We start from the raw sequence: 14,502 nt of genomic DNA, 5'->3' as shown, positions 1-14,502 counted from the left end.
GAGGGGCTCCCCAAATCCTGCAGACCCCCCCTTAGGTTCATGGGGAGCTCCCCAAATCCTGCAGAGACACCCCTTGGGTTCACGGGGGTCCCCGTCCTCGGCTCACACCGACACTGGGAAGGGTACCGCCAGCCCCTCGTGCACAGGTTCACCCTGACCCCTCAGCCTGGCCGTGCTTTGCCTCCTCCTGCAGCCGGGGTCCACTGGGGAGGGCGCCCAAGAAGCCGAGCATCATCCCGAAGCATACACAGCCACCCCCTCCTCCAGAAATCAGACCTGACTCCTACTCATCAATGACTCTTTATTTATAAACTTGATGCAAGTTTAACAAGATTTAACTGTACATTGCCAAATAAGTCTGCAATGAAAATTTTTTAAAAATCTAAAAATAAAAACCACAAAGCATGCCAAGTGTGCAGCTGCCCATCTGCTAGCCACTGGATATGAAATAATTCGATAATGTATTCAAGATTCAGCCGTAGGAATCAGGGACAGTAATGCTTTAAAGCACTCGGCCTGCAGTCAGACCTTTATATAAATGTAAACAAGGGGACAAGGAGGCCAGAAAACCTGGACGTTGGAACGGTCCTTTTAGCCAAAAAAGGAAGAAGAGATTACACACCCATAAGAACAGAAAAGTCTCTGTGTGATTTACAAAGTTCACAACCGAATCGCAAAGAAAACGCGTAAGAAACACTTCTGAACTTTAACAGGGTTGCGCAGGAAAAAAAAATATGTGCTTTTGGGTTTTTTTTAAAAAGTGCTTATAGTCTCTAGAATTTCCTTTTAAATCAAACTTGGATGAATTAAAAAAAAAAATCAGTTCCCAACCAAATGGGGCTGATTTGGGAGTACTCTGACCTGTGTCAGGTCTTACAGAATTGAAAGTTTTTGATGTAAAAACCATCATTATGACTTCAGCCAAAAAAAAGTGTCCAAATTAGCTTTTCTTTTTGTTCTTGGTGCCACACTTGCTCACATCTCCGCACCAATCACCTTTTAGGTTTATTAGTTTAGAAATGATTGCAATATCCATTAATAAAATGGAAAGGTAAAATGACTTCATATTTTAAACACCTTCAAGCTCTATCCTGTGGTTCTTCTTAAAAAAATATGAAACCAGCAAGAGGCAGACTGCGGCATGGGTGGAAGGGTGGGCTGGCTGCAGCCTGCACTGGCTAGGCATGGCTTTCCGTGCCTAAGAGGTACATCACCCACTCAAGAGCAGGCCTCAGTCAATAGTTCATATCACCAAATGGCATTAAAACATTTGACGGTTTAATCAGATCCCTTGTAATTAATATGGCAGTATTATAAAAAAGAGTTTTAAACCTGACAGATGCTATTTGGTTTAGGGGACCTAAGATTTTTCTAAGCCAATGCTGAGCATTGATTAAAATTTCATTGACTAAACATAGCAACATGTTGCGAATCCTCGTAACCCATTGGCTTTCAAAATAGGAAGTCGAGCGACAACTTGAGTCACCTGGTGCTGGCTTGTCTGCTGAAAGGATTTCCCTCATCAAGAAAGAGACAAGGAGTGGCCAGTGTGTGTCTGTCAGGAGGAAGAAAGGCCCCAGTGCTCAGCCCAAGATCCCCAAGATGAGCAAAGTGGAAAGGCTGTAAGTTAGACTGGATGTCAGGCGACAAGTTACCCACTACAACATCTACTAGCTAACGTCTTCAGTGCTGCTGTGATGGGGCACTCAGGCCGTGCGTGTTGGAGAGCTTCTCTTGAAAGCAACAGTGGTCCGCACATGGCACAGTCAACACAGTTAGCCATCTTCCTTTGGAGGGGTGTACCAGCCTGAAAGAGAAGAAAAACAAAACATTAAAATGCTTTTAATTCTTAAACCAAACAGGAGGACTGGTACTGTGAGGGTTAGCCACAGTCGCCACTCAGTGTGTAAGCGTGTTGCAAAACGGAATTAGAAACTTACACCTGGATTAGCTATGTCTTCTACAATGTAGTCTTCTACAAATAGATTGTACTTGAGTTTTTTGACATAAAATCTGTTTTAGTGACATTGTTAAAAGATTACGGTGTGGAATATTAAAGCACATTTTAGGTTTTATTTTGGCTAGGTTGTGTTCTCATATCCCAGCACGGAGAATAAAAGGCCCATGGGCTGTTGTCGGTGGAGCGACCGATGTCCCTTTGTGGATGTGCACTCCAGCCCTGCAGGTTCAGTGGCGACAGAACCATGGGGGCCGTGGTGGCAGCACAGTCCCACAAAGACAGGACCGTGGGGGCCGTGGGGACCGTGGGGGCCGTGGGGGCCGTGGCGGCAGCACAGCTAACAGCACAACACTGTGAACAGGTTCCTGATCGCTTGCAGGCGAAGACTAGAGCATGCTCACACAAAAACAACTCGGAGGTGATGGATGTGTTCTGCTTCAAGATATGTTGTATGCGATAAAATCAAACAGCATTGTCTGTGAATTTTAAAAGAATTAAGAGACTGCCCTTTACCCCCAGCCTTAACATACCCCAGGCATTGTGAAAAAAAACAAAAACAAAAGCCGGCATTATTATGAACAGCTGGCTATATAACATTTTAGAAACATACCGTTCTTCTCATGTATCTGTACAATGGAATTATAGGATTGTTGGGCTCTTGCTAGGTTATACTGATTCTGAAAAAAAGGAGAGTGACACATTTTAAATCAAAACTAGAGGAGAATTATTCAAGTCTGTTGCTGCATCACTGCAGTGCTTCAAACAACACCGGATACAGAATGTTATTTCCACTTCAAAACACTCCCTACCCTCATTTCCCAATTTCATTATTCTCTGCAACTTTCTAAGAACATTCCATTGGAAAGGTACAAGGCCTACAGCTCAGAGCAGGCAGAGAGCCCTGTGGTTCCAGGGGACCACGTTACGGGACGACCATGCCGACTACCACCCAAACAAACCACGAGCAACGCGGCTTGCAGATGAGAAAACGCTGGGCGGCAGGGACCACACAGATGAATGGGATTTCGAGTTAAAAATCGAAAATCTGCCCTTAATTAGCACCAAGTCATTATTAAAAACTCCTCTCTCGGTAGAAAGACACAGGATCTTCTTGGAAGGAGCCAAACTTGGAACCCATGGAAGTCCCAGCTGCTTTTCTGCTCCAGCTGCCTGCTAATGCGCCTGGGAAAGCAGAAGACAGCTCAAGTCCTCGGGCCCCTGCACCCAGGTGGGCGGCCTGGAGGAAGTGCCCGCTGACGGCTCCAGAGCAGCCCAGCTCTGGTCACTGTGGCCCTGCGGGAAGTGAAACAGAGGACATTTTGCTTCTTCTCCCTCTAACTCTGCCCTGTGTATCTTTAAAATTAAGGGACTGCTATTGCAGACGCCTTCCTAACATGGAGGTTATCACTTTCTATGTTCCTAATTCACTGGGGTTTCTACTTATAACTTTTAATTCAACTTTTCTCCAACGAGATGTTCCTTTCCAGAGGACTTAAGGATGGGAAGGTGATAAAAAGCTCCCCTTTGCTGTTGGAACCGTAGTGGTCACATTATTGCCATGTGCTCCACACACTCTGCATTTTAAATCCAAACTCCAGTTTGACACAAGTATTGTTCAAATGAGTTTTGCAATTCTACAAAGAATACATGAGTTCTGATGGTTACTAACATGGTGACTTACGTGTAGCTAGGACTAGGGAATGATGTCTTTCTGCTTTGCAAAATTATAGGCTGACTTCACTGAACAGCTTTAGCCTCATGAATGGTCCAGAAGGGAAGAGAGAATCTTAGTATTTCTGTCATGATTCAATTCTAAGTGTTTTAAAATTTTCACTTGGGCCTGGTGCAGTAGCCTAGTGGCTAAATCCTTGCCTTGCATCTGCTGGGATCCCATATGGGCACCGATTCTAATCCAGGTGGTTCTGCTTCCCATCCAGCTCCCTGCTTGTGGCCTGGAAAAGCAGTTGAGGACGGCCCAAAGCTGTGGGCCCCTGCACCTGCTTGGGAGTCCCAGAAGCAGCTCTGGCTCCTGGCTTCAGATTGGCTCAGCTCCAGCCATTGTGGTATTTGGGTAGTGAACCAGTAGACAGAAGATCTGTCTCTCATCTTCTCTGTATATCTGCCTTTCCAATAAAAAATAAAAATTTTTTTTCATTTGGTTTCTTAATCATGACTTCGAAATATGCTTGATGAAATGTACATGGACTTGGAAATTAATTTCATCACTGGCTTCTAAACCAAAACAGCTTTCTAAATTATACAGTTGGCTTTTGGGCACAGATTGTCTTTAAATCTCCCTATTTTCTTTATGGTGTCGTATATGAATTACTTTCTCATGTTCCACATACACTTGCAGGATAATTCATCCACAGACCAAGCCCGTTATGGTTCTCTGCCACCTCCAGCAGTGGAGCTGCCGTGGTTTCCGTCTCATCAGCTTTCTTCTGCATTCGGAGACCACTGTTACAGTGAGCACGCGCACTGCTATGCGTCGGCGTGAGCCCAGAGGCTTTGCACTCATCACTGCGGCTTTTTGTTCTGAAATCATTCTTTGATACCAAGCTCCATCACCTGGTTTTGGTTAGTGCACACTGGCACATCTTTATCACTCAAAAAAAACTCCAATCCTGTATCTCCACATTGGCAACATTTACTAATGGATTTCATTTTATTAATTTAACTGGTTAAACTAATCTGTTTACATTTGTTGCAGCTGATTTACATGCACTCTTTCATTTCTCCTACTTTTAACATCTTCCTCCCAAGATTTCACTACACCATATGTTTTTTTAATTGGAAAGTCAGATATACAGAAAGGATAAAGAAAGATAGAAAAGAAAATCCTCACTCTGCTAGTTTATGACCTTGTGGCCACAACAGCCAGAACTGAGCTGATCCAAAGCCAGGAGCCAGGAGCCTCTTCTGGGTCTCCCACGTGGGTGCAGGGTCCCGTCCTCTGCTGCTTTCCCAGGCCACAGGCAGGGAGCTGGATGGGAAGTGCAGCTGCTGGGATTAGAACTGGCGCCCATTGGGATGCTGGTGCGTGCAAGGTGAGGACTTTAGCCGCTAGGGAAATAATGAAATTCTAGCATAAAAATACACTAAACACAAACAGCGCCAGCTAAGGCACACAGCCACGTGCCACACGGTGATGCTTCGAGCAAGGACAGACAGGCTGCACCTAGCCTAGGGCTTCTGTTTGTTTAAATATTTATTTATTTTCATTGGAAAGGCAGATTTACTGAGAGACAGACAGATATTCCATCCACTGGCTTGCTTCCCAAGTACCTGCAATGGCTGAAGCAGAACCAGTCCGGAGCCAGGAGCTTCCTCCGGGTCTCCCAAGTGACCCACCCCAGTTTTATCTGAGTTCGCTGCGGCCTCTTTCGTGTAAGTACATGCCACGATGCTCCCCCAAAGATGAAGTCAGGAGAGCTGAACCCGTTGCTGAAAGGTTGTGCAAAACTTTAATACACAAATGTCATGCTTATAGCTTGACTTAGTATAATGGTTATTTTTACTTGCCGAGAGCTACAAATCATAGAAAAATGCAAAAGTATAAAGAAATTATATTGATGTCAGTTGATTCGACTAGAACTGTGTCACAGAAACAAAGAGACTCAAGCACTGGTAACACAGAATTCAGAAGAAAGTTTCCACAGTGAACTTTTGGTAAGATGTGCTTTCAACTACTCCAACAGGTCACAAATTTAGGCACTTCAGATTATCTTTTCAGAAAAAGAAAATGCTAAGTTAAAAAAAATAATTACATTGTAGCATCTTGTCCCAGAATTAACCACATTTCAGGAAGTATTAGTAAAAGACTAGAAGTGCACCAGCATGTTTTTTAGTCTTCTAGATATTCAGATTACAAATCTGCAGCCTTTAAGCTTTGTTTTTTTCTTTTAAGATTTATTTTATTTTTATTGCAAGTCAGATATACATAGAAGAAGAGAGACAGAGAGGAAGATCTTCTGTCTGTTGGTTCACTCCAAGTGGCTACAATGGCCAGAGCTGAGCTGAGCCGATCAGAAGCCAGGAGCCTGTTCTGCGTCTCCCAAGGGTCCCAAGGCTTTGGGCCATCCTTGACTGCTTTCCTAGGGAGCTAGATGGGAAGTGGGGCCACCGGGATTAGAACCAATGCTCATATGCGATCCTGATGCATGCAAGGCGAGGACTTTAGTCACTAGGCTACCGCACCAGGCCCTAGCTTTGTATGTCATAATCTAGTTTAAAAACTGCATAGGAAGCATACATTTTATCACTAAAATAGTAAAAATTCCACTACATTCTTTTGCAACATTTAAACCATTAAAACACTAACATACTGAAATATTTACTGTTAAAAAATGCTAGCTGGGCCCGGCGGCGTGGCTTAGCAGCTAAAGTGCTCGCCTTGAACACACCAGGATCCCATATGGGCGCTGGTTCTAATCCCAGCAGCCTCACTTCCCATCCAGCTCCCTGCCTGTGGCCTAGGAAAGCAGTCGAGGATGGCCCAATGCTTTGGGATCCTGCACCCACGTGGGAGACCTGGAGGAAGTTCCTGGCTCCTGGCTCAGGATCGGCACAGCACAGGCTGTTGCACTCACTTGGGGAATGAATCATCGGACGGAAGATCTTCCTCTCTGTCTCTCCTCTCTGTATATCTGCCTTTCCAATAAAAATAAACAAATCTTAAAAAAAAAAAAAAAAGAAAAAGAAATGCTAGCCAAAGGACAGGCGTTGTGGCTTATCAGTGCAGCTACTGCCTGCAATGCCAGCATCCCATACTGCTGTTTCTTGTCCCAACTGTTCCACTTGTATCCAGCTCGCTATAATAGACCTGCAAGCTTGCCCAAGTGCCTGGTCCCCTATACTGGCACGAGACCTGGAGAAAGCTCCTGGCTTTGGCCAGGCCAAGCCCTGGTCCTTGCAGCCATTCGAGGGGTAAGCCGGTAGAGGGAAGATCTTTCTCCCTCTCTGCAACTTTGCTTTTCAATAAAGAAAACTCTTTAAAGAAAAACAAACAAGGAAGAAATGTTAGCTCATGTAGTTGGAACTCATTAGCATGCAATAGTTAACTTGAATTTTATACCAAATGGTTTTTTCTTCCATTTCTTTAAAAAACAGCTAAGAGAAGGGGGGAAAAAAGTACTGGACTCTGTAAAGCAGCTGTTTCAGTCTTTTCTCACCATTTTGAGTTACGGTTCTAAGCAGACTCGCGATTCTGGGTAGGAGATGGTGGTAAGTGGTTAATGCTATCTGGATAGATATGCTGCACAAAATTCAGAAAGAACTTTAGGAACATTCAACTTTTTTAAAACATTAGGTAAGGATGGTTTCCATCACATAACATTTTCCCCAAAATGTAGTAGCTTCAGAGCTTAACTTGAGCCCACTTAAATATTCACTGGTAGATTTATCCCTGGTTTTTAAATATAGGAACTTAGCAAAGCTTAGCACTAGCTCCGGTCCTTGCTCTGTCACCTCGACACAGACTCTCTAGCCTTTGCGCCAGTGTCCTCTTCTGCCAAGCGGACAAGAGCCACAGCCATGTTTCAGCTGATCTAGATGACTGAAAGGGCACAAGAAACAAAGTTTAGGCTAGAGCCGAGCTCATGGAGCCGTAACTGGTGTAACTATCGTAGCATGGTGTTCTTGGGACACCTCAAGGTACCTACACACGTTTGCTTCGTACAGTGTACTGATCAATACATTTAAAACCAGACATATTTATAGTAAAGATAATCGCGACTAAAAGAAATACTAAATAATACATTGATATATTTAATTTTCCTGCACACCCACGTTTTCTATATAAATCACTTCCGTTAACAAGAAAACATGACAAGAAAACGGAATGAACTATCTCAAAAAGATGTTGGTCAAGACAGAAAGAAGCCCCCTGAGGCGACATGACACCTGTCTTAGAGTTCACGTGAAATCCTTAATGAGAGTACCTTATTGGCTCCAAACTGCACTCTGGCTTTGCCCTTGACTAACGTGGCATTGATCTGCATGATGACCGATTCTATGGAGTAGGCACTGCTCCAGCCCTACAGGAAGAAGAAAAGAGGGCTCTAAGACACCCAGGTACGCCTGATCCCCACTTAAAAACCCCAACACAACACCACACGATCTTCCAACAACGGCAGTTTGGCAAGGAGAAAAGCAAAGCGAACCCAGCAAGCTTAAGTTCTAGGCATCCATCAGCCAGGAGTCAAATTATAACCTTACAAAACATCACCATTAAAGTCTCCCCTGCTATGGTTTCAGTTCCAAGTACAAGGTCATCTTACTGGTTTACCTTATTGTTTACTATCATTGTTTGTTTTTAGTTTTAAAAGCAGATACTATTAAGAAAAAAAAAAAAGACTACATTGGAATTTTGTTATTTAAATCTGTTGAGATGGAACACATTTACAGAAGTGGGCACTTGGCCTAGCTGTTAAGATGCCTGCAGGCCCGCGGCAGAGCATCTGCTTTGCATAGCTGGCCCAAGGTCCCAACTCCAGCCTCCCACCAGTGCAGCAGCTGATGGGAGTCCCTGCCATCAACCTGGATCAGGGTGCCCCGCTCCCAACTTGAGTCTCAGCCCTGGCTGCTGCAGGCGTTTGGAGAGTTAGCCAGTGTCTAGGAGCTCTGGCTGGCTGGCTGTGTCTGTCTCCCAAACAAAAAGACAAAAGTAAAACTGGAAAAGCCAAGTCACCTGTTTTGTGAGAAGTTCCATACACAATGCTCCTCCACCCAACACATACCTTAAAAAGAAAAACGGAATCACACAAAACTCTCCAGATCTTGGCATAATTCTCAATACATTTTGAAAGTAACATCACCAAGGAAAGCAGGCACGCAAGGTGAGATGATAATTTGCAAATATGTTCTCTGAGACCAACTTCTGGGGATTTTCTAGAACTTCCTTAGGGAAGTCATTATTTGGAACAAGAGTCTTCAACTTTTCTGCCTTTTCTCAAACAATTTTGCTTCTCCATTATTTTAAACTTTAAAATACATTAATAAGCTTTAAAAACAAAAAGAATGCCATCATATGAGCGATCGTGCTGCCCCGGAAGCAGGGAAAGCCAGAGCATTGCCAAGGTCTATGCCAACACCGGGTCACCACACACAACTGTCTTCTGCAAGAGCCTGGCTCACACCCTTCCTCGGCCACTCTTCCAAATGATGTTTCTCCACCATAGAATTTACCAAGGCTACTCTAAGCTGCGAGCCTTTCATTCTCTCAGGATGCATCTTTATGTGGACCAAATCAAATCAATGCACAAGCAAGGCATGTAAAAATGCCGACTGTAGGCCATTAACGTTAGTCACTATAACACTGAAATTAACAATGAGACAGGGGACATACTCAACTCCCTCACTCTGGAGAAACCAGGCAAGGGTCTCTCCAACTGCTGCTTTCATTTTTCAAAAAGAGAGTTGAATGGGAGGGAAAGGAAACCTAAAAGAGAAACACTGAAAAATTAAATTTAGATGGAGAGCCAGGAGATTTTTAATTTATTTTTTACTTGTGAGGCAAGGTTACAGAGAGGGAGAGACAGAGAGAGAGAGAGCTATCTACTGGTTCATTGCCACAGTGACTGCAACAGCCAGAGCTGTGCTGGCCTAAAGCTGGGAGCCAGGAGCTGCCTCAGGGTGTCCCCCATGGGTGTAGAAGCCCAAAGACTTGGATCATCCTCTGCCCCTTTCCCAGGCCATTAGCAGGGAGCTGGCACAGGAAGATGATCAGCCAGGACACGAACCAGCATTCCTAAGGGATGCTGTGCTGCAGGCAGAAGCTTAGCCTGCCGTGTCACAGTGCTGGCTCCGACAGCCGTGAGACCGAAAACTGAGAACTTTGTATATTCTCTTGCATTTCTGAACACAGAAATCTATCTTCAATTCTCTGGCTCTCCCATTGGGCTGATCCAGATTCTCGTTTAAACACTGCTCAAAGTCTACTCAGTTGCCGACTGGTTGTCACCACACTTGATCTTCGCATGCAGAAATGCTCAAGCTAGAAAGGGACTGGATTGGGGGCAGTGCTACGGTGCAGTGGGTCAAGATGCGGCCTGTGATGCTGGCATACCGTCGGAGTGTTAGTCCCAGTTCCAACTGTTCTACTTCTGATCCAGCTGCCTGCTGATGCCCCTGGGGGAGCAGTGAAAGGGGGCTCCTGGCTCCCACATGCGAGACCCAGATGAAGCTCCTGGCTTTGCCCTGGAACCAGTGGATGATGGGAGTTGGCTCACGCTCACTCACTCTACTTCTACAACTCTGATTTTCAGATAACTGAATTTCAAAGAAACGGTCTCTCAGGTAGGAAGAAAGGAAGTTTTTCACATTTGTAGGTCAAACCAAAGTGTGCTTGTATAAGCACATACTAGCTAAAAGTATTTGTTGGATGCTTAACCACAAGACAGAAGTAGTTCTAGTAACCTATACCAAATGAGGTCAGGACACCTGTCTGTGACGTGTGCTGTGAGCTGAATGGACCCTCAAAGTAGCCAGCTCTATTTCCAAGCTGAATTACACTCATTTTTATCAGTGTGTTAAACTCACTGTTCTGTTCCTCAGAGTTTCTGTTGAATATTGGAACAGTTCAAAGCAGCACAAAGAAAAGCAATAACAATTTATAAAGCATAATATGTCACACACATGGACAGAGGGACATTTTCAACTTTAAAAATTCAGTTACCAAAGTTGTTACAACCAACACCCTGCTAAGCTCAGACTCCGCAGGCCTCTGGTTGATAATTACTAGAAAGAAGGCAGGTACAGAAGACCACATTTTGTTTGATTCTATGCAAGCAAAATAGTCAGGATAGGCAGGTGTACAAAGACAGACGTCAGAGCAGTGGTTGCCAGAGTCGGTGGGAGGGCAAAGACTGGGGAGTGGCTGTCAACGATACAAGGGGGGATATTTTCTGAAATTACATAGTGCAAATAGCTGCACAATTCCACACAACAAAACTAAAAACCACTGAAGTGTCCACTTATACTCTAAAGGTGAATTTTAGCAATGCGAACTTTATCACAATAAAGCTGGATTTTATTCCCCAAAAGCCCGATTATGACAAGGTACAGAGCACATGTGGGACAGCCAATATATGGAACAAAAGTTGATCAACCCAGGGCTGGAGTTGTGATGCAGATAAAGCTGTGATAACAGTGGCATCCCATAAGAACAATGGTTCCAGGGCCTGGCACGGTAGGAAAGTGGCTAAAGTCCTCGCCTTACACACACGCCGGGATCTCACATGGGCGCCGGTTCGTATCCTGGCAGCCCCGCTTCCCATCCTGCTTGTGGCCTGGGAAAGCACTTGAGGATGGCCCAAAGCTGAACCCATCTGAAAGTAGCAGTCAGGAGCCTCCTCTGAGTCTCCCGTGAGGGTGCAGTGTCCCAAGGTTCTGGGCCATCCTCTACTTCTCTCCCAGGCCATAAAGAGGGAGCTGGATGAGAAGCAGATCAGCCAGGACAGGAGCTAGTGCCCACACAGGATGCCAGGACTTTCAGGTGGAGGACTAGCCAATTGAACCACTGCAGCAGTCTCAAGTAAGTAAATCTTAAAAAGAAAAAAACAATCTCCACCACAGAATGGTGAACTCTATGCTGATTATAGATTGCAAGCTGTTTTATCAGTATTTCATTTTCAGTTCAAATTATTCAACAATTCCCCTGAAGGCCATGTCATTTTGATTCTGCCTCCAGCGGTCAAGCTTGTTCCTTTTTCCACTTCCTCTACTGACTTAGACTCCGAGTACCTGACGCCACAATCCTGCAGGCTTTGCGACTACTGCCCTGCACTGCTACTTGACTTGTACTTGTACTGTCTTGTACTGTCTTGACCACCACTAATCTCTTGTACTCTATCACCAGATTTATCTTCCTAGAACTTCTATTTTTTCAACTGTTGTTTGTGTTTCTGAAACCAGTTTCTTAAAAAATGGACAGATTCTGGGGCCCGGCGGCGTGACCTAGCGGCTTAAGTCCTCACCTTGTACGTGCCGGGATCCCATATTGGCGCTGGTTCTAATCCCGGCAGCTCCACTTCCCTTCCAGCTCCCTGCCTGTGGCCTGGGAAGGCAGTCAAGGACAGCCCAAAGCTTTGGGACCCTGCACCTGCGTGGGAGACCTGGAAGAGGATCCTGGCTCCTTGCTTCGGATCAGCACAGCACCAGCCGTTGCAGTCACTTGGGGAGTGACTCATCGGATGGAAGATCTTTCTCTCTGTCTCTCCTCTCTGTATATCTGACTTTCCAATAAAAATAAATACATCTTAAAAAAAAAAAAACGGACAGATTCAGGGCCTGGCGTGGTGGCCTAGTGGCTAAAGTCCTTGCCTTGCACACACCAGGATCCCATATGGGCACCAGTTCTAATTTTGGCAGCCCCACTTCCCATCCAGCTCCCTGCTTGTAGCCTGGGAAAAGAGTCAAGGACGGCCCAAAGCCTTAAGTCTCTGCACCCATGTCGGAGACCCGGAAGAAGCTCCTGGCTCCTGGCTTCAGATTGGCGCAGCTCTGGCCATTGTGGTCACTTGGGGAGTGAATCATCGGCCGAAAGTTCTTCCTCTTTGTCTCTCCTCTTCTCAGTATATGACTTTCCAATATAAATAAATGTTACCCAAAAGGGGGGAGGGGAACATATTCTGTGTCCACGGGTAACGGGTTGCTCACCTATAGCACAATCACAGGGCCTAGCCACCTATCTGTGGTACCGCACAGGCGCGAGTCCTGGTGGCAGCACGGTTTCTTACGCTGATCCCTGGGAATGCAACCGCCACTCCCTTTGTTCCAGCTCACACCGGTCTGTATATTCTAAATACAGCGCCCTCTTTCCTAGACACGCGATCATTCACACCTCTGTGGATGGTGTTCAAGACCTCTGACCTCACTACCTGGCAACGCCTTCCGCAGCCAGAGCCACTTCCTGCTCCTGTGACCTATCCACACGTCACACGTGACAGTCCGTGGAGGACTTAATGCTTTGCGACTTTCCTTTTATATAACTGGCTTTTGATATCACGAAAAGCACTTCATCATGAGTCAGAAGGTTTTTTTTGTTTTGTTTTGTTTTTGCATAAGTCAAAGTTGAATGATGAATAGGGACAATGGCCCCAAAGTGGCCAAAAACTCAACATGCCACAGATTTTAGAAATCTAAATGACATTATTCAGAACTTCACATATTGCTCTCCACACACAGGCGGCAAGCTACTTAAGAGTATACTTAGAATTTCTCACAACAAAATGTGCAAAACTTGTGCAACTTTATCATAGTGTTTGGATAAAAACATCTTATGTTAAATGTACTGAATTGTTCCAAGTCTTATTTTTTTTCTCTTGAAAAGGATTTCGGAGGCAAAAATTAACTTTTCCCATTCTATTAGACACTGGTTAAACAATTTTCTGAGCAAGAACATACACCAAAGCACAATACTGAAGTCTAATTAGTAAAAGCTTCATAAAAATATAGGCAACAAACTAGAGGACACATACGAAGGTTTGGTGCCTAGAACAAACCTGGTGTTCTGAACAGGATACCTAAGGCTAAACATTTACCATTTTGCCACCCTATGTTTATTTTGTGTATGTAAATATTTGCCCAGCTACCTAATGACCAACCTCTAAAACTGATGCGACTTCGTGACCGGACCAGTACTATCCATGGCACATTCACTGCATAATCCAAAAAGAGGTCCACCCAAGCTCGAAAGGTAACAAAATAAAGCTTGGCACAATTCTAAATAACACTATTTCTTGCTCCATTAACCTTCTGTCTTCCGCGCTCACCCTAACAGGATGCCCATGAGCAGCCTTGTTGCGGGTCATCAAAGGGACCAGGCTTTCTAGAACAGGATCTGTGGACCCCCTAAGCCTATCCGGCAAGACAGGACTTCAGCTTTTCTTGTTCTGTGTCACAGACACATGGGAGTCACTTCCAACCTCCAGATTTCTAATACAGCAGCATTTCCCACCAAGAGTGAACTAACCAAGGCACTCCAGGCTCTGAGGTGCCATGGTGAAAGAGCAAAGCAGATACCCGTTCCATCCATGGGGGGAAGGACACTTTAAGGTCAACTCGGGAGGTCACATTAATAGGCCCCAGGAAGTTCTTCGGTAAAGAATATTTTGAGTCTGATGTCTCAAAACCCTGCAATCTTAGCAGGACACAGAACATTCTGGCAGATACGGCAGGTGTCAGGGAGGCAAGCTCCTGGGCAACATGATGGTGTTGCAGAGCTCAGAAAGGGGTTAGCACCTCTGTGTGCCATGCTGCATCTCTCAAAACCGTTCTGAGTTTTACAGATACACATCTTGCTCAAATAGCAACTGTATAGAATCAACAGTTAGCACACATTCTGACCACTGAGACACAACTCTTAACAGGGTATGAGCCCCCCACCAAAAATGAACAAATAAATAAAGCTAAATGGAATAATTATAGGAAGGGGACACTTCTACAGAAAGCCCTGAAATATTTTTTTAGCAGTTTCCCATATTTTTTTAACTTAAATATAACTAGTACTGTCTCACCTATAGCAATGACTGAAGGACTTT

General features: G+C 44.8%; 1 protein-coding gene across 3 annotated transcripts in view; it reads right to left on the bottom strand.

Moving 5' to 3' along the window:
- Window positions 1–290: 290 nt before the first annotated feature.
- Window positions 291–14,502, bottom strand: part of UBE2Q2 (ubiquitin conjugating enzyme E2 Q2) — a 53,167-nt gene continuing 38,955 nt past the window's right edge. For all 3 annotated transcript variants that reach the window (XM_040969118.1, XM_040969119.1, XM_040969121.1), the window contains 4 exons: window positions 8,652–8,700; window positions 7,903–7,998; window positions 2,571–2,637; window positions 291–1,807 (listed from right to left, as the gene is read on the bottom strand). In XM_040969118.1, coding sequence (XP_040825052.1) covers window positions 1,776–1,807; window positions 2,571–2,637; window positions 7,903–7,998; window positions 8,652–8,700 — 244 coding nt within the window. In that variant the 3' untranslated portion in view covers window positions 291–1,775. The remainder of the gene's footprint in view (window positions 1,808–2,570; window positions 2,638–7,902; window positions 7,999–8,651; window positions 8,701–14,502) is intronic.

This window comes from Ochotona curzoniae, unplaced genomic scaffold, assembly GCF_017591425.1.
Source record: "Ochotona curzoniae isolate NIBS_2020 unplaced genomic scaffold, NIBS_Ocur_1.0 scaffold_4701, whole genome shotgun sequence".
NCBI classification, from domain to species: Eukaryota; Metazoa; Chordata; class Mammalia; order Lagomorpha; family Ochotonidae; genus Ochotona; species Ochotona curzoniae.
Note: the sequence above shows the minus strand (reverse complement) of the source record. Positions and strands in the feature narration are given on the sequence as shown.